Genomic DNA, 22,513 nt, shown 5'->3' with positions numbered 1-22,513 from the left:
ATTGCACGCACCTCAAAAATACCGTGCTCCTATGAACGGTATTTTTTTTGAGCTTACGCATGGCGCGTCTATTTGAAAAACATTTAAGAATTAAACAAATATTAAATATATCAATTTTGCCATTTTTAATAATTAGTATAAGTATTAAAATAATTGATAAACTAATGTTGGTTCACTCCATTGGATTTTAAGATAAGTACGTTGTGTATTGTTTACTATAATAAAAGAGGAAAGAATTGTATATATAAAGTAATGAAAAAATGTGTAATAAATTGTTTGGTTTCAAAATTTAAAACATTCTGTTACAAATTGTAATTCCTACAAAACAATGAACCTTTTTACGAAAGACATCCAGAGATTCGCAGACATTTAATTAAACCCATTGCATTCCATATAGTGAAAAACATTAGCGACTGCTTGTAATAGTTTGAATATTTATTTCATCAAATGCTTGCACATAAATATATTCATATAGAGATGTATGTATAAGGGTATACAGTTGGGTTAAGTATTTTTTGTATAAATAGTGTATTTTTCTTGTATTCATACATATAACTGCCAAGGAGCACAGTTGCTTTAACAATAGCCACTTAGGTACTTCTGCGGTTAACGGTCGAATGCAGTTCAAAACACACAAACAACATCTAAAAAAATGCGTTTCGATATTGGCCGAGTTTAATACATTTTGTCTGTCTGTATATACGATTCATGGGTAGATTGTATATAGGAGGGTGGAGATCAGCATATCAATTTTCACTTTTATATTTTGTTTTTCTTTTTTTGCAAAGAACAGGCAACACAAATTGAACAACATTGAAAAAAATGCATTTTCTAAATATTTTTGTTTTTAACGATAACGGTAAGTTTCTAGTTATTGTCCTTAGATCTTTTTTGTCGGATATTCGATTTCCTTTAAGATATATAAGTATTCGATTGGCTTCAATCAGCATTGTATCATTTTGCACTCTTAATTGACTCCTGCCGCAGCATTATCATCACCTATGGAGGGCATCTCGACGAACCACAAACATTTCCCAGCCAGCTTTGCGATGAAAATAAAACTAAATGAAACGTGTTTCGTTTTGGTTTTGGTTTGGTGTGTAAAAAACTCAAGTCTTTTTTTTTAGTGTAAACTAAACTAAAATCGCGAAAATAAAAATCACAAATCGGTAAAGAATTTCGCTCTAGGCTAAGGACGATGCACGCACACAAAACTTGATATTAGCTGCGCTGGCTGCCGCTGCAGATCCTGCTTAGGATGTCCCGATGACGCCGCCAGGTCCTGGCAGCCCACTAGGACGGCCGGTCAGATAGGAATCCACTTGCCGGGCGGCCTGACGACCCTCGGTAATGGCCCAGACGACCAGCGACTGGCCACGTCGACAATCTGTAGTAAAATAAGGAAGAAGTCAGTTAAAAAGTTAGTAAACATTAAAAAAACAACAGTTTAAGATTAATAGTAGTTATCAGGGTTTAAAATACTATTACAATTTTGCGATGGACTTGGAGTTCTTCAAAAATTCAAGATACTCATGAAACTTAAGAATTCGCGTTTTTTTAAGAGCTTCATAAAGATACAACTATTGTAATTTTTTATGAACTCTGGATAAGCTTTGACTCGATAAACGAAGTGGTTACAAGGATTAATATTAAATTTAAATGAAAACTCATAAAACTTACCGCCCGCTGCAAAGACCTTGGAGTTGGAGGTACCATACTGTCCGTTGGAGGCCTTGATGTTTCCACGCGGGTCTAGATCCAGCCCCAGTTCGCCGGGCACCGTCTTCTCTGGTCCCAGGAAGCCCATGGCCAGAAGGATGAGGTCGGCCGGGAAGTACTTCTCCGAACCGGCCACCTCCTGCATGCGCCACTGTCCCGTCTCCGTTTTGGTCCACTCAACCTCGACGGTGTTCACGCCCTTGATGGCGCCATTCTCGCCCACGAACTCCTTGGTGGTGGTGCAGTATTGGCGCGGATCCTTGCCCCACTTGAGCTTGACCTCCTCGTGTCCGTAGTCGACGCGGAAGACCTTCGGCCACTGCGGCCAGGGGTTGTCCTCCGCACGCTTTAGCGGCGGCTCCGGAAGAATCTCAAAGGTAGTGATGCTCTTGGCACCCTGACGAAGCGAGGTGGCAATACAATCGCATCCGGTGTCTCCACCGCCGATGATGATCACATCCTTGCCGGCAGCAGAGATGATTTCATTCTTGTTGCCCAGCTGTTTCTTCTGCTGCGCCTCCAGGAACTCCATGGCAAAGTGGATGCCCTTCAGGTCACGGTTGGCCAGCGGCAAGTCACGGGGCCAAGTGGATCCCGTTGTCAGCAGAACGGCATCGTATCTGGAAATTTAATTTTAATTTTAATAGATTAAATTTAATTTAATAGATTTCCACTTAGAAACTTCATCCAATCAAAATATGAAGAAAATACGAATCTTTTAATAACAAATTGTTCCTTAAAAAATTCCAAAGACTAAAATATTGGGGACCCATTAACTTTGAAAGATGAGTAAATATTAAAAGACAATTATTCTCTAAGAGTAATTAAACTCAGAAATTCTGGAAACGAACATACTGAAATCTAGTTAATATGGGATTTCCAAGCTAGAAATGGTATATTAAAAGATTTTGCCAAAATAATTTTCTCGATAACCTGAAAGGACAACTGGAACAACTTTGATCCCATAAAAATACTCACTCTTGCAGCAGCTGCTCGGCCTTGAGGTCCTTGCCCACATGGACATTGGTGCGGAACTCGATGCCCTCGTCGGCCATCAGGTCCACCCGACGCTTGACCACCTCCTTGGACAGCTTCATCGTGGGAATGCCGTACTGCAGCAGTCCACCAACGCGATCGTTGCGCTCGAAGACGGTGACAAAGTGACCGGCGCGGTTCAGCTGCTGGGAGGCGGCCAAGCCGGATGGTCCGGATCCTACAATGGCCACACGTTTGCCAGTGCGCACCTCTGGAATCTCTGGCTTGATCCAGCCCTGTTCGAAGGCATGATCGATGATGGCGCACTCGATGTTCTTGATCGTGACAGCCGGCTCCGAGATGCCCAAGACGCAGGATCCCTCGCAGGGAGCGGGACACACGCGACCAGTGAACTCGGGGAAGTTGTTGGTCTGCAGCAGCTGACGCAGTGCCTCCTGCCACTCACCGTGGAAGACGAGGTCGTTCCACTTGGGAATGATGTTGCCCAGCGGGCAGCCAGTGGAGTTGGACTGACAGAAGGGCACACCGCACTCCATGCAGCGGGCAGCTTGGACCTTGAGGTTCTTGCGGACATGTGGGAAGTTGTAGACCTCGTCCCAATCCTTCTGTCGCTCCCCAGCATCTCGGTACGGAGCCGCCTCCCTCTTGTACTTCACAAAGCCGCGGGTCTTGTCCAGCACGCGATCGGCACGCTTCTGCTCGAGTGCCACATCCTGGATGGCCTCCTCGATGTCCTTGATGTGCGGCTCATGCTTTCCATTGCCATTCTCGATGGCGGACTTCAGGGGCTGCTCCACCGCCTCCTGCTCGGCCATGTCCTTGAGAGCCTTCTGGTATTCGTACGGGAAGACCTTGACGAACTTGCCTTGGGCCTCGGCCCAGTTATCCAGCAACTCCTTGGCCACCTTGGATCCCGTCTTCTCGATGAAATCGGCCAACAGTTCCTTGACCAGCAGCACATCCTTCTCGATCTCCAGCGGCAGGAGCTCCACACTCTCCGGATTCACCTTGGGCTTGAAGGAACCATCCAGATCGTACACATAGGCAATGCCACCAGACATGCCAGCGGCAAAGTTGCGTCCCGTGAGACCGAGGATCACAACCACGCCACCCGTCATGTACTCGCAACCGTGATCGCCCACACCCTCCACCACAGCGGTTACTCCGGAATTGCGCACGCAGAAGCGCTCGGAGGCAATACCCCGGAAGTAGGCGGTTCCCTCGGTAGCTCCGTACAGACAGACATTGCCCACAATCACATTGAGATGGGATTCGAAGGGAGCCGTATCCTGTGGGGTGATGACCACATTGCCACCACACAGACCCTTGCCCACATAATCGTTGGCATCACCCTTGAGGGTCACATTAACACCACGAGCCAAGAAGGCGCAGAAACTCTGACCGGCAGATCCCTCCAGGAAGATGTCGATGCTCTTGCCAGCGGGCAAGCCAGCCTCTCCATATTTGCTGTAAAGGAAATTTACAATAATATATAAAGCAAATTCTTAAAAAAAAGGTACTCCAATTCTTACCAAGCAATATGATAACTTAAAGTGGAACCAAAGGCGCGCTCCTCGTTGTGGATGCGCATCTTGACGGTCACATTATCATCGGCTCCGTTGAAGAGTTGCTGAGCCTTGGCAATCAGCTGGTTGTCGGAACGATTCTCCAGCTGGAAGTCCTGTTTGATGGATCCACCCACGATATTGGTGCCAGGACGCAGTTCCAAAGCTGGCTGAAGGAGCAGCTTGAGGTCAAGGTTACTGGCCTTAGAATCGCGTTGACTGGCTACACGGAGAAGATCGGTGCGACCGATCAGGTCCTGGAACTTACGAATACCCAAACCAGCCATGATTTTACGAATCTGAACAAGAAGTTAGGAATGAGTATATCTTGGGGAAGTATAATGAATTCTAGTCTTACATCCTCGGCCAGCATGAAGAAGAAGTTAATAACGTGCTCCGGTTTTCCAGTGAACTTCTTGCGCAGCTCAGGATCCTGGGTGGCAATGCCCACGGGACAGGTGTTCAAGTGACACTTGCGCATCATGGTGCAGCCTTTCATTAGGGATTATTAAAAAGTTAAGTTATATATTTAGTTAAAAGTTCTATCCCCACTTACCCATGACAATCAAAGGAGCCGTACTGAATCCAAACTCATCGGCACCCAGCAGAGCAGCCACCACCACATCGAATCCTGTGCGCAGCTGTCCATCGGCTTGTACAATCACACTGGAGGAGGACCATCATCCAATCAGCATTCAGATCCAGACCGTTTAGAGTGGGAAGACACGACATAGAAAGGAAGGCAACGTTAGCTAACTCAACCCCAGGTTAGGATCAATGTAATGAGAAGAAATTACGAATGGAGCACAGCGCGACGATCGTGATCGAGTGAGCGATTGAGTGGAGTGGAGTAGAGCGAGTGGACTGGAGTTTGGATTTGGACTGGATCGATCGAATCGTGTTTATTTTTTTTTCAGCTGGCTGGAAGCGGGATCTGAATATCAAGGGATTCTCTATCCATCATGTCAATTCATCCATTTCCTTTCAACAGGATCAGTTCCATGGGTTCGTCCGTTATTAAGAAACAAGATACATTCTCAAAGTAAAGACATATTTTCTTTGTATCTCTTTCGCTGGACAAGATTCGCCCTCGCCATCCGCCGTGTCATCGTCCTCCTGCCCACCGCCCACTGGCCACATGTACGAGGAGTTTCAATGGGGTTGTGTAGGGGGATCAGCCCAACTTTCCGATGATCAATGGATCTCTGCTTTTTGGGAATACATGTTCTGAACAGGTTTTCCAACGCTGTCATCTGGATAACCAGGCACTTTCAGTAATGTATCGGTTCATGATTAGTAACAACAAGAGGAGAGAGCGGGATTGGCTCTGGGCCGGCTTTCTCCTGGTCGGAAACTTACCGTGATCGCAGATTGTTCAGCACCAGCACCTGATGCGTTTCGGCCACGCCCAGCTCCCAGGGTAATCCGGCATTCTTGATTCCTGTCCAAGAACTGGCACCGGTACCGCCATCGTGTCCGGAGATTACAATATGCTCCGCTTTGCCCTAGATATAACAGTTATTATAGCCATCCCTTAGTAACATATGTATTCCAAACCCACCTTGGCAACTCCGGAGGCAACCACACCGACGCCCACTTCGGACACCAGCTTTACACTGATGCGAGCATTAGGATTGGAGCACTTTAGATCATAGATCAACTCGGCCAGATCTTCAATGGAGTAGATATCGTGATGTGGTGGAGGCGAGATTAAGCCCACTCCGGGTACCGACTTTCGGGTCTTGGCAATCTCCTTGGTCACCTTGTAACCCGGAAGCTCACCACCCTCACCCGGCTTGGCTCCCTGAGCCATCTTGATCTGCAGATCATCGGCATTGGCCAGATAGGAAGCGGTCACACCAAAACGACCTGAAGCCACCTGCTTGATGGCCGATCGACGGCTGTGATTGGGATCCTGATCTGTAGGCGGGTATATTCCAGATAAAATGGGTTATTTTAAATGGATTCTGGGTAAAACTCACTCAAATAACGATCCGAATCCTCGCCACCTTCACCGGTGTTGCTCTTGCCACCAATGCGATTCATGGTAATCGAAAGGGTCTGATGGGCCTCCAAGGAGATGCTGCCAAAGCTCATGGCGCCAGTGGCAAAACTATTGAAATAACAAATCTAATATAGCAGTTACCAAAAAATAAGTTAAGCTATCTCTTACCGCTTGACAATCTCGCTGGCTGGTTCCACCTCGGAGATATCAATACTCTGGCGATCTGTGACAAACTCCAGCTGTCCACGAAGAGCACACTTTTTCACACTATCCAGAGTGGTCTTCTTGAAGGCTTCGAATGCATCCAGATTCTTGTTCACCGCCGCCTCCTGAAGGCTGCCAATGGAGGAGGGCTCATTGATGTGGGCCTCTCCACCATGACGCCAGTGGTACTGGCCAGGATTGCGCAGGATGCGGGTGTCCGGTGTGGCCTTGCCGTAGGTGAGTTGATAGCGCTGCAGGCCCTCCTTGGCCAGGATCTCCAGGGTGACGCCGCCGATGCGACTTTGGGTGCCGCGGAAGCACTTAGCCACCAGATCGGTGCCCAAGCCCACAGCCTCGAAGATCTGGGCGCTCTTGTAGGATTGCAGAGTGCTGATGCCCATTTTGGCCATTACCTTGGCAATGCCCGTATCAATAGCCTGAGCATAGGCGGCATAGATCTGCTTGTCGCTGACCTCCGGACCAATGACCCCATCATCTCTCAGAGCCTGGGCCAATTCGAAGGCCAGATATGGGCAAATGGCATCCGCACCATATCCGAGGAGCACACAAATATGATGGACTTCCCGGGCCTCGGCCGTCTCCACCACAATGCCCACCTTCATGCGCTGCAGCGTCTCGATGAGGTGATGATGCAGGGCTCCCAGGGCCAAAAGGGCGGAGACCGCCACCTTGCCTCCAATTCCCGCTCCACGGTCGGAGATCACCAAGAGCTGGTAGCCCGCTTGGGCTGCCGCATATCCTTCGCGGCACACACGATCGATGGCGTCGAGGTAACCCTGAACGCCCTCGTCATACTGGAATGTGATGTCCAGGACCTTGGTCCGCCAGCCGCGGTGCGTGTTCCGCTTGAGCAGCTGGGTATCTGGAATGCTCAGTATGGGATTGGTGAGCCAAATGCGATGCACCTGCTGAGCCGACGGCTGCAGCAGATTCGCCTCCGGACCGAGGGGGCACTGCATCGACATGACCACCTTCTCGCGGAATGGATCGATAGGTGGATTGGTCACCTGGGCGAAGAGCTGCTTGAAGTACTCGTAGGGTATGGGCTGGAAGTTGGACAGACATGCCAGCGGGGCATCATTGCCCATGGAGCCCAGGGCTTCCTTCCTGTAAAAACATAGATTGGTTATATATAAGTATAAAAAGTTCTTTACTTGAATCTAATAATCAATACACTGCGAAATCCACTTAAATGGGTCTAGTTTTAACCACTTACTTGTTCTTGAACATGGGAATGAGCAGCATGTTGACCGTCTCCGTGCTGTAACCAAATAGGGAGAGTCTGGGATCAAAGATTCCCCTCTGGGAGGCGGGCAGCTTGGCCAGTTCGTCCACGGGCGGAGTATTCAACACATTAGCATTGCGAACTTCATCCAGGGTAATCTATTCGTGTATGAAATAACACAAATTAGTTTTTTCTTAAATAACAAGAGGTTAAAGCAATTAAAGAGCATGCAAAATGAAACGCAACGGGGAGGCAAAAAACGAGTTCAACACTACTTTTTGGGGGCCAAAGGACTAGGGGCTAGGACCTAGGGCAACCTGGGTTTTATAACTCACCATCTGCATCAGTTCCACAACAAAATAAACACACATTTTGAGATTAGGGGATAGCGTAAGAGAGAATGGACAAATGTAGACCAGATATAGATTATTAGATCATTAGTTTTCCAAAATTTTGTGTCTGGAGATGAGTTTGTGTCTAGAGATGATTAGTGGGAATCGAGCCTGTGAGCCTGATATGTGTATATTATGATGGCTGAACATGTTGCACAAAAATAGTGGGAGATCTAAAAAATCTTAGAAATATTCATAGTAATACCATAAAAGGTATTATAACTAAGAACTGATTAATGACTATAGGTACTTCTCCCAATATTTCTGAATACAACTCATTCCCCAAATCACTACTCACCTTCTGCTGCAGCCATTCAGAGTGGGGCCTCGACTTGGCGATCTTGGCCTTCAGCTCGATGTCCTGGATGAGCTTCTTCTCCTTGGTGTCCACCAGCAACATCCTGCCCGGCTTCAAGCGGCTCTTGAGGGTCACCTGCGATGGGTCCACATCGTAGACACCCACCTCGGAGGCCATGACCAGCACGTTCTCCTTGGTCACATAGAAACGCGATGGACGCAATCCATTACGATCTAGCACAGCGCCAATGTAGCGACCATCGGTGAAGCTGATGAGAGCCGGACCATCCCAGGGTTCCATCACACAGGCGGCCCACTGGTAGAAGTCGCGCTTCTCCTGCGGCATCGTCTTGTCATTCTGCCACGCCTCCGGCACCATGGTCATCACCGATTCCGGCAGCGATCTATCGCTGGCCATGGTCAGGAACTCCAGCACGCAATCGAAGCTGCCGGAATCCGAGAGATTCGGTTCCACCACGGGATATAGTTTCTTCAACTGATCCCCAAACAGATCCGACTGCATGACACCCTCGCGGGCCTTCATCAGGTTTACATTTCCGCGGAGCGTGTTGATCTCACCATTGTGGGCCAGGACTCTCAGAGGATGGGCCCTCTCCCAGCTGGGGAAGGTGTTGGTGGAGAAACGCGTGTGGACCAAAGCCAAGTAGGTCTCGAACTCCGGATCCTTGAGGTCCGTATAGTAGTCCCACAACTGATCGGAAGTGAAGAGACCCTTGTAGACCACCGTACGGTCGGACAGGGAGCAGATGTAGAACCGCCGCCCTGGTTTGATCAACTCATGGCTGGCCCTCTTCCTTAGGACGAAGACCTGCCGTTCGAAGGCCTTCTCATCGCTTCCTTCAGGACGACGGACGAACACCTGGCGGGACAGGGGCTCCGACTTGCGGGCCACTCCGCCAATTGCCGACTGCTTGGCCGGCACAGTGCGCCAGGCAATCACCTCCAGGCCGAGGCTCTTGGCCAGCTCGTCGAACTCCTTCTCGGCGGCGGCGTGCTGGGCCTCATCCAAGTAGAAAATGCCAGTGGCATAATCACCCAAATCCGGCAAGGTTACACCCTGCTTGGCACTGCAAATGGATATTGAGAAAAGAAGATATTCAATTTAAAACAATTCGAAAGCTTTTTAAATTTTCTAAATAAAATGTATTACTTTTATATCCATAGTCACATTTGTATTATAATCATATTTTATTTATATCATATAAGGTAAAAAACATTACAGATTTGTATTTTTCATACTTTTTATCAAAGATTAATAGCTTTCTCTTGCATTTTTATAGTATAGTACATTGTATTTTGAATTGTAAGTATTATAACAGCTCTTGAAAAACTCTACAAATATCATCAAAATTCGTAACTTTTTTATACGTGTAGTACAGAATTTTTAGTTTTCTGGATGGGGTCTGTGTCGCATCGCACTACTTGGATAAATTCGCTGTTCCAATAGTAATGCGCCATTAAATCGCACATAGTCAGGTTTCTACTTGGTTAGTTGTTCAGTCGTTCATTCATCGCGCCATTCCAAATCAACGGAATCCATTGAGCGCTTGTGACGAAATGAGTACGCCGCAAGTCGCACCTTATCAACATCCCTCTATGGAGAAGTTGTCAGCGGTCCAGCCGTCACAACCCATAGCAGCCCCACATACCTCTCAGCCCGCCCACCGGACCGCTAAATTCGTCTGACATGCATTCTTACACTGAGAAAAAGCCATGTCTATTTTCATAAACACATTCAATATAATCTTTATAAAAAAATTACAAACAATTCAATTAAGGAATGAAGAATAGAAATAAGGAAATGAAAAATAGTTTCAATTAAGGAATTCAAATTTTACTATTTAAGTATTGTAATTTAAAAAAAAACTGTAAATAAATTACTATATATTTAAGATATTTCTCCAAGTGCATTTCAGATTGAGCTGAGCTTATACTGCAACCGAAGCTTGTTCTTATTACGTCTCAGAATTCCGCCCGATCCGATGGACGACGTACCGGCTAAGTGTTTTGCCATATTTTTCGCAATTAGTCCAAGACTTGAAGCGGTCCTTGAACTTGGCATTCGCCGACTTGTTGCTCTCAGATCGCAATCTAAAGTGCTCTCCATCAGTTGGCACGTGCGTGTCTAGAACGCATTTCATCCTCACCGATTAACATGCAAAGTTTTTCACAATTTCTTCCGTCAAGCGGAACGCCAATTCCTCTAGAACCCCCCCGAAAAGTGTTCGGACATATCTATTAAACCCTCGGCCAGACGATAATAATACCAGATTTATGAGACTGTCGTGCGACATTACGCGTTTTAATGACCCAACCAGTTGTGACCATCCATCTATCACCTAACAGATTGTGTATATTATATGTTCAGACATCTGGTCTACTAATTACATAGCAAATAGTTGCAAATTCGCGCCATTGATTAGCGCATATTGAGTTGTAAATCGATAGGACAAAGCCGTTTTTATTAGCTGGGGTTCGGGAGATACGCTTTTCATGGGTTGTAATGGAGTAAAAGGCGGGAAAATTCAGAAGCTGTTCAGCCCAAAATGATTCTATTACTTTTTGAGGACTCTTCAATAAGCACATGGCAACCGAAATACTATTAAAACTTGAATGAAATATTAATTAAAGGTCAATGTATTTGAGCTTTGATTTAAATGCTTAAAATCATTGCGATCTTTTCTACATTTGACTTTGATTTAACCGATTTAAATCAATTGACCTTAACAAACTTGGACTATAAATCCCATTTTACTATTTTTCTTAACCGATTTTTATTTTCCTTTTTTAATTTTTATATAGTAAAAATTTTAAGAACACTTTTTCTAATAAAAATACATGTTAATACCGCTACCTTCAGAAACTATTACTAATAAAATTTGCTTAGAAGAACTTATAGTTACAGATGCTAACTAAAGCCGGTCTAATATCAACTGATGGAATTCCCAAATCGTTCTTAATTTGCATCGCCTGATTCCAACCAGACCAAGGCTCATTACTATGCACATCTGGTACACTGGATAAAGTGGTGAACCCGAGAAAGCTACGAGTGGGGGACTTTCCGTGTTTTTCCACTTCGCGTAGTTGAGCTAAATAATATAATATAATTTTGTGCGATGGAATAATTTGCACCAAGTAATTGCCTGCAAATGGCCTTTATTCTGTTACCCACTTAGGCTATTCCCTAAAAAACGTTTTATGCCATATAAAGCCCATTAAAAATATATACTACGGGTATGTATGTTTAGCGATACTGAGCAAAGCGTGACGAAAACAAGAACCGTGCCAAAATGCTGACAAAATAAATAGAAAACAAAAAATATCGGACGGGAGCAGAGAGCAGATGTTGAATTGTTGGATCTCTATAGGTAGGCAAATACTCTCCGACATACATATGTACATACTATATGTACATGACCGTGGCTGGGTCTGGGTCTCCTCATCTCAGTGGGGATATATATCTGCCGATCTGTGGATCTGCCTCATTTCAGCGAACTATTTTTGACGTGCTCGATTGCTTTCTATACGGTACTGGTACTTTGAGATTCAGCCAATAAAGGGAAGTCATTGCTAAAAGCCAAGTGCTAAATTGTAATGCCCTCCCCCAGATCTGTGGAAACTAGATCACAAATTATTCAAGTGCACAACTTGATTTAACTCATTCATACATTGTTGCATTCAGTAGCTAAACGTAGTCAATAAACCTCACTCATACCTCAATTGTTATGTGATTTTTTGAGCTTTCGACTTGTGAGCCTTTCCAAAAATGGAATTGGTGGTTCGAGGAAGAAAAGATTTCATAAAAGCCTTGTTCTTAGGTTTTAATCATATCTAAAACTATATAGCATATTCATTCTTACAAAATTTCTTCATATTAAATTTGTCAGTCGTCAAAGAAATAATTTTGAATCTCTGATCCTTAAAGATTTCTCAGTTCGACAAATCACACCCAAAATTAAAAATACTTTTTTAGAGAGTAGATCTTTACTGATAGACAGCGACAAATGACACGACAGCTTTGAGTTATTTTCGTATTTCGCGCACGAGATCGCCTCTATATCGTTTCGCTATGCCCCGCTACCCTATCGACAGGTCCCGTGTACGCGGTAAGCGCTCATCAATGGCGACGGCGCCAAAAGGAACCGGCATAAATAAACATATATTTAATGTTAAGAGACACATATATACTTACAGAGCCTTGAAATAGAGTCCGTGAGGAATGGAAGCCAAGACGCCAGCGCCATCACCAGTGTCATTGTCGCAGGCGCAGGCGCCACGATGATTCATCCGTTCTGACAGGGTCTGGGCATCACGTAGAATCTATAAGTAGGATAGAAAAAAATATAAATATTATATAATATTTAAAAGACAAATAAAAGTAGTCTTTCATACCGTTATTATAAATAAAACATTTTTTAGAAAAGAAGAATACAGTTAATGGATGTTAAATTCAACGGACAAGTCAACGTTGTTATGAATAAAACATTTGGAATCAAATGAAAGGAAGGAAACACTACATTAAAATAAAAGAAAGAGGTTTTAGATTTATTGTGATTCCAAAACTGAAACATTTTTGAAAAATATTAATTTTAAGAACTTTTTTAAGAAGTAATATTTTTGATTTTTAATAGCTAATTTCTCGCAGCTCGGTTTTTTATATAAAAGTGTTTATTACAATCCTTTTTAAAATATTATCGCGTATTTAAAAAAAAAAATCGATTATACACCGTATTTTTGAAATCATTTAAAATAACCTTTGTCCTTACCTTGTGAGAGCGCTTGCCATCGATGGCCACGATGAAACCGACTCCACAGGCCTCGTGCTCGTTCTGGGGATCGTAGAGTCCCTGTTTTCCAGGTGCCTCCCATGGCATCTGCTGCTGCTGCTGCTCCTCCTCCTGAACATCCTGATCCTGCTGCCCGCTCAAATGCAATTCATTCGATTGTTCGATATTATCGCTGCTGCCGCCGATGGCCGAATTATCGAAATGATCGAAATCACCGATGGTGGTCGTTGATGTTGTTGTTGCTTCAACAGTTGCACATTCAAATTCGCAATTGTCAGTGATTGTTGGTGCCATTATACGTTGTTACCGTTGCACTTGCTGAAAGTCTCTCGGGATTCAATTTGATTTTCACTCGGTTTATTTTTTTAATTGGTTCTAAGTTCAATTCGCGTGTTCACACCGTTTAAAGTTAACAGTTATTTCCGGTTTTGATTAGCACTGTTAATTCAGTTTATTGTAGCCTGCAAAAAATAAAAAAAACACTCGTTTTAATTTATATTTATTTTAAGTTTTAGTGATATTGCACTTGAAAACGATTTTTGCACGTTATTTAGCTATTTTATATCGCTTGCGTTTTGCACTTATTTGCACGGACATACATTTATGCACTGCTAGATAATTTTAGTGTTATTTTCTCTATTTATCCCGCTACGGCACACGCGACACTGACGGCTGCTCACAGGCGAATGAGCGCCAATGGAGCAACCCAGCGACGTCGAACCCCCAAGAAAGATCGGACTCTCTCCGCGAAAAGGTGGCGCACTCTCATGCTCACTGCCTATATGCTATATGGCTCCTATATCTCTCTCTTTGCCCACGCAATCAGGCGCCTGATTCAATTCCGAATCTATATCATGTAATGCAATCCTGCTTATCAGGAAAATATTTACAGGCCCACTTCACTAGCTCGAACCTATTGATTCAAACTTTTATTAAAAATACCAAGTTTATTACAGTTAAAATATACATTCCTAGATTTATTTTTACTTAAAATTTAAATGCTTTTAAAAAAATTTTATATTCTCTGAATACTACTAATAGAACATAATTTTGTATAATAAATATTATTTATTTTCCTGCTTCGATATATTTTCAGTCCCAAAATAGTATTGACCATTTGGCATATTTTTTTAAAACATTTTTTTCGATTTTTTAAGTTAAAATTTTTTTAAAGCGTTCTTGTCCCACATCGAACTTGCAAAGGTTTTTATTTGCGTAATGTCGTATTGCGTTAAAAACCGAGGAACTGTCATTTTGCACTCCCCTCCCCCAGAGCACCACTTTAGCTGAATGAGCTCTCTAAATTGCTCCCTAAATAGACAGTTCGACGATCGATAGATCGTTCAATTGATTGACAGTGTGGTTGATTGTTCAACTGCATCCAGAAGTGGAACCTTGAATAATGCGAGGTCACGTAATGCAACCGAATCGCCCCATATTTACATTGTTTTATCGAACTAGGAACGGCAGTGGTTTAGAAACGTTCAAATAGAATCGTTATCAAATGAAAAACAAATACATACATAAAGACCTATCAAACACCGTCACAATTGGCATGCATAAGAAAAACAAAATGCTTAGAAATGCGATTTACAATTAATTTATTTGAGCAATAACAATTTGAAATATGTGAAATAAACAACTAAAAGAATTCTGTTTTTCAAACGAAGCAAAATCGAAATAACGACATGAAATGACACAAAGTCACTTGTTGTTTTGGTTATAATTTTAGACATATTTTTTTTAATTTTGGTGGTGCTCCATCTCAAGATCTTTGACAGATCAGCTCAGCCATAACTGTCACACGCGGACTAATAATTTCATTTACATATCTCTCTATGGGGTCTTTCAACTTTTGACCAGAGAAATGCATTTGAAAATATGTATTTTTCAGATACATTTTTTGCTCCATATGAGCACCGATATAAATAGATTCTCCATTAGAAGATCATGTTTGTCTAGAATTCTTTCTCAAAATTTTCCGTTGCGCTTCGCGCTTGATTAAATATTTGCCAAACACCTATTCCCAAAATAGCCAATAATTTAGTGGCATTCGTTTAATTTGGGCCATATAAATTAATCAATCAAAAAGTGGAGTGACTAAAAAAGTGAAGTATTAGATTAGTTCCAAGTTCATGGGTGCTATGGCCCCATAGGAAATCATTTCACATCTTATCAAAGACTTTCTATTGTGCTCTTGATGGCGACTGAATCGTATGAAATATAGACATAGGCTGGTTCAAAGTCCCAGAGAGCGATCGAAATTATCTGGTCGGGGCTACAACGTCACATCGCAATCTTCGGTGAACCATTCGGGTGACACATTCTTGCCGTCTCGCCACTTGGGGGGATTTCGGGAGATCAGAGACTATGGGGGGGAACCGGTTCCCGGCTGCACCTAGCAGATAAGTGCCGAAATTTTGTCAAGCGATAACATTCTCTATGGCTAAGAATCTACCAGGTAGTGCTGGGTATTAGGGGGTCATATAGTTTAACAAACAACTTATATTTAGCGGGTTTTTTATCTGGACCTTGAAATGTGATAACTACATATCTAATAAAAATAGTTTTTTTAGCTATGTGTATTTTTAAATATTCTATAAAAAGCAAATATATTATATTCCTAACAGGTATCCTAAAGTTCGATCAGCATTACCACCCTCGAATTTCTTGTGTTTGTTAGATGTTTTTTTCTTTTGGCGGTTTGGTATCAGGCGTTTAGCATGTGCCAGCCGAGTGTCTGCCGCCGAGGTAGGGAAAAGAGGAAGACATTCTCTTTGATTATGTTTTATTTCCTTTTTTTATAAGTTAATAAACTTTGGTAGACCACACGCCCGCGCCCCCCCATGAGATTCCACACCCCAGATAAGACCCATTCACGGCACTAGCACGAAGAACCTAATGGCACAGTGAACTTAACTTGGGGGTTTGCTTTGGGAAGGTTTTTTCCTTTCGGATTTCACGGGAACGGAGCGCAGAGATTACGGCGTTCCATTGGGGAGCAATGCTACAAGGCGCTATTCACGATTTGCATGCGTGATTGAGAGGGATGGGCTATAAATATACACATGTTCGATTTTTGGATGCATGCGTAATACAACCCAGGACCGATAAGGCTCGTGGAACGTAAAAATATGACGTATGTCCATGGGACAATAGCCCACCTCGGGACTAGAATTCAATGATCTGATCTGGGTTCAGTGGAAAAGTTTCTACCTAGGAGAAGAATAGACCAGCACAAAAAAGGAGTATATAGAAACAAATTTGGTAGCTTTTTATGACTTAAAGTGCCGTAATAAAACTTGGTAATCATGACTTGAATAAACGCATATCTCGGTTTATTTATGCAGAAGCAAAGGTTAAAATAAAGTCGTATGTTTCTTTCATAGAACAGATAAAAGAATGCAAAATATTCTTGGTTATGTCATCAAAGATAAAAAAAGGCAAGTAAAGGCACTTAATGTGTTTATTATAGCGAAATAAGATATCGCGATATTTTGGAGTTCCATTAAACCTATCCTCATCCCTATCTGTCTCTCTGATTGACAATTTCCTTTCTTTAATTCATCATTATCCGCCGTTCTCCTTGCATAACTCTTCAAATGCGTCACATCAAAAAGTCCAATAGATGGCTATTTTCAGAGTACAGAATAATGCTAGCAACACAGATATATATAATATAGCTAGGTAAACCGTTGACGTTCAGAACATAAATTCCTCGGGAATTATTGATCACGTGCTGAAAGGTATTTAGAAATCGTTATGACATTTCATCAAGTTAAGTGCACTTAATTCGGATAATTACTTTTACTAATGGGTGGAGACACCCTGTTCCTAACTCTGCTTAAAAGTCAACGTAAATATTTGGACAAAAAGAAATGGAGGGAAAAACAAAAGTAAAGAAATCCAATATAGCAAACAAGTCTGCAGACTACCAGATGAGAATAGATCGCAGAATGGAGAGGAGACCGGATGATACGAAAAAATATATGTACATAGATATAGCCAGAACATTCATTGCGTTCGCTCAAAGTCTGAAACGCGCCAGCCGCGTGTGGCCCACATATACATATCCCCCGAAATCCGTGTATTACGATATATAGATACCCCCAGTGATATATATGTATTTATAATGTAAACAAGCGTAGGCAACAAGTTTCAATAACCCCAAATGCCGAAATAAATAAATAAATTCTGCGTCGACAGCATTGCGTGTGGTTAGTACGGTAAACGATGGGGCATGTCACGAGGCCATTATTGGGGTATAATTACAGTCGGTGGTCCTAATGGGTGCCAGGATACCACAATGAAAAAGCCATTAGCCTCAAAGAACTTTCTTCCGTTCCACAATCTGAAATCGGTTGAGAACTTAACTCCGGTAGCTGCCGTCGCTATAAACTTTGTTTTCCAACGATTTACGATATGATATAGCCAGAATTTGGGAGGGGATCCATAGGGGGGTTCTATTGCCGTTATAAATGCGCATTATCTGACCCGGCTGGGCGCTTATCAGGTAGTCGGGGTCTACTTTATTGGTACCCCCGTTGTTTTATGGCCTCCAACCTGTGCACTTGAGTCAGATGTGCAAAGTTTTCGCCCCGGATTCGAGGGGGGATTCCGAAAGGGATCACCTCAATTGGTTTAAAAATAGTTACAATTGGTTTTCATTATCGCCCGGTCGACTGTTTAATTAGAGATTCCACTGGGCATCTTGCGGTTTGGTTTTTATTGCGCCTCGGAATTACGTATAAGTAATTACAATTATGAGAATTTTTTTTATCTACACCTACAGTGGGCGCCACGACTGTAAGAGCTGATAATTAACCTTGTTCAATAACCCTTTTAATAACAAAATAAGTCAAATTGCTGATAACTTACTCGAGCTTTGATTGGACGATAAAGATCAATAGGTGTTATTAAAGTGTTGAAACGCGCTGTACTTATTGGGAGGTTCTCAGGTAAAATATTTTAGTTACTAATTAAACTTGAAATGCTGAAGGTCCAAAGTTGAATTTGTATTTGGGAAGTGCTAATAATTCGTTAATTATCATGAAGTTCTTTAGTTATACAACTTTGCGTAAATTTATTCAACATATCATGCAATACTGTTAAACATCAAAGTTATTTTTGGCACTCAGAGTTATTATAAATTACCCGTTTAGATAAGCAATTTCTTTCTAGGATCTTAAGTAATACCATTAAAGGCGTAAACACTTTCAAGAAATACAATCTGTCATATAAAGGGAAATACAACTTGCGGCTTACTCGAAATTCCACAAGTATGAATGTTTATTTATTATGAGTTTCACATTCATAAACGATTTTAAGACGTCAAACAGTATGATTGAAAGCGAATTATCTTGCTTTCTAAAAATTCCTTCTTAGGGTATTAAACTGAAAAGATATTGATTTTCAAATAAATATTTAGACCACATCCAATACTCATAACATAGACGTATGATTTAACATTGAACAAGTTTCCAGTTTCTCAGTTTATTTTCTCCATAAATTCCTGTCTGTCCCGAGAAATTTATCGCAGCTGGCTGCTATTTATGGCATAGGTGCGGAAAGTACCCCACCACCCCAATACCTTTTTCCACACCCCTTCCGCCGCTAATTAAGAAGAGACTACAGTTTGCAGTCAATAAACAAGCAACGTCGCAATTTGCATTAGTTTACAATGTCCGTATGCGGTTGGGATGGGTTGCACCTTTGGGGTAGGTTGCCCTGCCCTTTCAGAGCCCCATTATCCATCGTGTTTTCATAACCAGAATTAAGAAAATCGAAACCAAGTAAATTGCAGCGGGGAGCTGACTCAGATAAAGGGTTACCAGGTTCTCTGGGTGCTTCTGTTAGCTTTTTGCAATAAGAGACCTCGGGACCTGGTTATCAGCGTACCACCCAACTATAAGTAATCCTGGCGATGGAAAATCAATCAAAGTATAAAGTATATAATTGTTTAAAAGTTAAGGGTACGTTAACAATGGCAATTCAAAACAAATTAATTCAATCTAGCAATTGTAATCAATTTGTATATACCCTTATAAAAGGCATTTACTTTTAAAGACATCTTAGAGCTTTATAATCTATGAAAAAAAAAGTTATTTCATAACATTTTTGGCCCAGTGCGTTCTTATGTGCTGTATACCTTATCTACAGAATAAATTTGTTTTTTTTATATTATTATAATATTTTTATTGAAAACTAAACGAAGTCATTTCTTTTAACCTTAAGGCATTTTTTTTCGGGAACCCTCGCCAAGAGGGTATTGATTGTCATGTTATCGTAATTGGTGAGGGCACTTGCTTTATATATCCCCCACAATTTAGAGGCTGCGACGCAATTGAAAAGTTTTCCGTTTGGAAATTCACTGAACCATTAAACCAAACTTGCGGCGCCACCTTAGTTCAAGCGAGACCGCAAAATATATCCCATTTCAGGGGGGATAAAGAATTTGATTTGAAGGCATGCCCATTAGTATAACTACTCTTCTGACTTCTCTTTCAGAACTAGAATGTTTAGCTCGGCACATCTTCTTGACAAATCCGTGATAAGCCCAAAAAGAGCCCTAAACGCACTTAGCCGTATGAGGATGCTTGGTTCGCACTTCCGGGGAATCTTTCACAATCTTTTCTTAAGTCCTTTGTCTACGGTCTTTTATTTGCTCACTCAGTTTCACACAATCCTTTTTAAGTGCTGGCACACAAACCCGTAAATGGGTAAAAGAAACAAAGGCTGGAACGCTATCCTTTAAATTCAAGTGCAATCCAATTGAGAAAGCATTTCTCTCTGCGGCAAATTACAAAATGCCGTGCTGATTACATAACTGTTATGTCAGGAGAGAAAACCGGGTGGGCGGTTGTGGCTCAGAGAGCAAACTTGGAAGCTGCCAACCACGCAGAGAGAAAGTCTAAATGTCAAAGGGCAATGACGTAGTAAGGAAAAACTTTGCCACCTACGGTTATAAATTCATGAAAGTAAATAAATATTAAATCGATTAAATCCATTGAAGTGAAACGTACCCGTTCAAAGAAAATAGCCTGTTATATAAAAACAGTTTTAGAAACAATGAAGAGGTTAAAAGCTGAAGTAAAGCATTCTTGATATTTTATATATATTTTAATCTATGGTACTTAATTTTAATTTACTTAAAATCACTTCGCAAGTTAAAAACAAATTTTTTATTTACTCATAAAGTCTTTAAAAATATATTGTTTCAATGCTTTTAAAAAATGACTACTATTCTGTTTAAGTACTGAATCAAATTATATTTGCTAAGTTTTTTCTGTGTATGAAAGGACATTCAAGCACAAATACAGACACACAGTGGCTGTCATTAATTTTGATGCGGCAATTAGGCAAAACAATTTGCGGCATTCGGTGGCCGTAGCCTTTCAGCCGCCACTGTTCTTTGCGAGATGGAGATGTGATATGTGGATGAGGGGGGAAGCAGTGGAGCGGTGAAGAAGAAATCACTGCCATGGCCCTTCGGTGCAGAGCGGAGCGGAGCTAACCTTACTCTGACCTTGAAGCGGAGCGAGCGGGAGAGAGGAGCAGCTGTCTGCATCGCACATGTTTGCAGTGGAGTGAAAGGGGGTGGGGCAGGGGCAGGGGCAGGGGCTCGGGCAGAGGGGGTAAATAGCGAAACAAGCAAGAGGCACAGTCCATAAAATAGTCAACGAGCAGGAAGAGGCGGCGAAAGGGGTGGGGACACAATCGAGAAGAGAACTTCGCAGCAACAAAAACAAGAACAAGAACGGGAAGCTTGCGGCAGGGCGGCAAATTACAGTCAAGGACATTTAAGTACGTCATTGATTTAAAATAAACTTTCTTCATTATTTTAATTTTCCTCCTTATTTTATGTTGAACATAAGTTAGGGACAATTCACGTTTTAAAGATATTTTTTATATAATTTTTTTATTTTTTGAAACAAAGTTGAAACCATTACAGTCAAATTGCAGTCAAGAGCATTTAAATACGTCATTGATTTAAAATATACTTTCTTCATTATTTTTATTTTCCTCCTTATTTAATGATGAACATTAATTAGGGACAATTCACGTTTTAAAGATATTTTTTATATATTTTATTTTTTGAAACAAAGTTGAATCCATTACATACATAAATAAAATGCATACTGTTCACAAGTTTTAAACGGTATAGGTCATGCCTAAAACACCTTTATTATAATAAAATAAAACACACATTAATTCAAACAGAATCTTAGTTAGCACATTCTAAACTTAAAACAGTCAATTTTTCCTAACCGAAATAACTTCAAACAAGTACTAAAGTAACAAGTAGCAAATAAAAAACCCTTCCTTGTCATGGATCAACGCTTTTAAGTGTCCATAAATCAAGAGCTCAAACTGCAGCTAATTTTTTACCCCCCACTGTAAGTTATGGTGTGGGAGCTTCTGCTCTCCTGGCTGTGCTTCTTCTTTCCCCACTCCCTCTCGTTTATATGTGTATGTGTTTCTGTGCGCCATGTAAAAATTTATTGATTTTCCAGAGGAACTCCTACGGGAATTTCGAATAGAAAGAGTGGGAAATACGGGAGTTCGAAACCCCAATCTCTTTTCCCTACATATTTGTTCCTATTTCTTTAACCTTTTTAAATATCAAGCACGCTAGGTTCGTATCGTATGTGTGTGTTAAGTAATTTGCATATCACATTTTTCTAAGCCACGCAAAAAGGAATTTCACACATTTTTTGCAATTCATTTACTTTTAACTTTGCTGATAAACCGATTGACTGCACTAATTTCCGTATTTTGCACTTTTCACAAAACCAAGTACTTTGGAGTTTTTCACTTTTCCACTGGCTTTAAGCACTTCCACTTCGATTTGGCTTTGGAATACTTTCTGACTTTTCCGCGATTTCAGAATACGTGCGCTTTTTTCAAAAGACCGAATGAGAATGAGAGAATAGGACGAGGCGCACTGCGAACGAATATGAAGCGCCGAATGAGAATTTTCTCTCTCTACATAATACATACATAATACTAAATAAATACTAAGTAAAAGTAAGAAGAAAGTAACTAAGCAACAACAGTTTCGGGAGACACCAACTCCCTCATCAGCGATCTTTTATATTCCCAAAGGAAAGTACGGTAGAGCGGAAAGTTCTGGGCTATATTAATATTTTTGGAAGTCTCTTAACTAAACACCTAATTTTTAATTTTACGCTTATTTATTTCAATTTTTATGTCAATTTTCCTAGTGCAATTGTATATCTTTTATAATGATCTTTCAGCAAAGATTCCAGAAAAAGTTTAAG

At 41.8% G+C, this 22,513-nt stretch overlaps 1 protein-coding gene across 4 annotated transcripts; it reads right to left on the bottom strand.

Moving 5' to 3' along the window:
* Positions 1-414: 414 nt before the first annotated feature.
* LOC108006666 (uncharacterized) lies at positions 415-22,137 on the bottom strand. 4 transcript variants are annotated; one of them, XM_065864369.2, is made up of 15 exons: positions 21,962-22,137; positions 13,212-13,693; positions 12,638-12,765; positions 8,426-9,512; positions 7,727-7,893; positions 6,454-7,617; positions 6,263-6,393; positions 5,842-6,200; positions 5,640-5,785; positions 4,837-4,946; positions 4,639-4,772; positions 4,248-4,579; positions 2,698-4,182; positions 1,681-2,339; positions 415-1,387 (listed from the first exon to the last, which is right to left on the bottom strand). In XM_065864369.2, exons 2-15 carry the CDS (start codon positions 13,524-13,526, stop codon positions 1,254-1,256), a joined length of 6,351 nt encoding a protein of 2,116 aa, XP_065720441.2. In that variant the 5' UTR covers positions 13,527-13,693; positions 21,962-22,137; the 3' UTR covers positions 415-1,253. The 4 variants fall into 4 exon arrangements, 2 of the variants coding, with proteins under 2 accessions (XP_065720441.2, XP_036672388.3); XM_036816493.3 differs by lacking the exon at positions 21,962-22,137 and adding an exon at positions 13,832-13,962; XR_010653931.2 differs by lacking the exons at positions 415-1,387; positions 1,681-2,339; positions 2,698-4,182; ... (1 more) ...; positions 4,639-4,772; positions 21,962-22,137 and adding exons at positions 5,078-5,548; positions 13,832-13,965 and having other exon boundaries at positions 4,841-4,946.
* Between the last annotated feature and the right edge of the window lie 376 nt (positions 22,138-22,513).

The sequence above is a fragment of the Drosophila suzukii genome, chromosome 3 (genome assembly GCF_043229965.1).
Source record: "Drosophila suzukii chromosome 3, CBGP_Dsuzu_IsoJpt1.0, whole genome shotgun sequence".
In the NCBI taxonomy this organism is placed as follows: domain Eukaryota; kingdom Metazoa; phylum Arthropoda; class Insecta; order Diptera; family Drosophilidae; genus Drosophila; species Drosophila suzukii.
The sequence above is the reverse complement of the archived record's forward strand: the minus strand, read 5'-3'. Positions and strand labels throughout refer to the sequence as shown.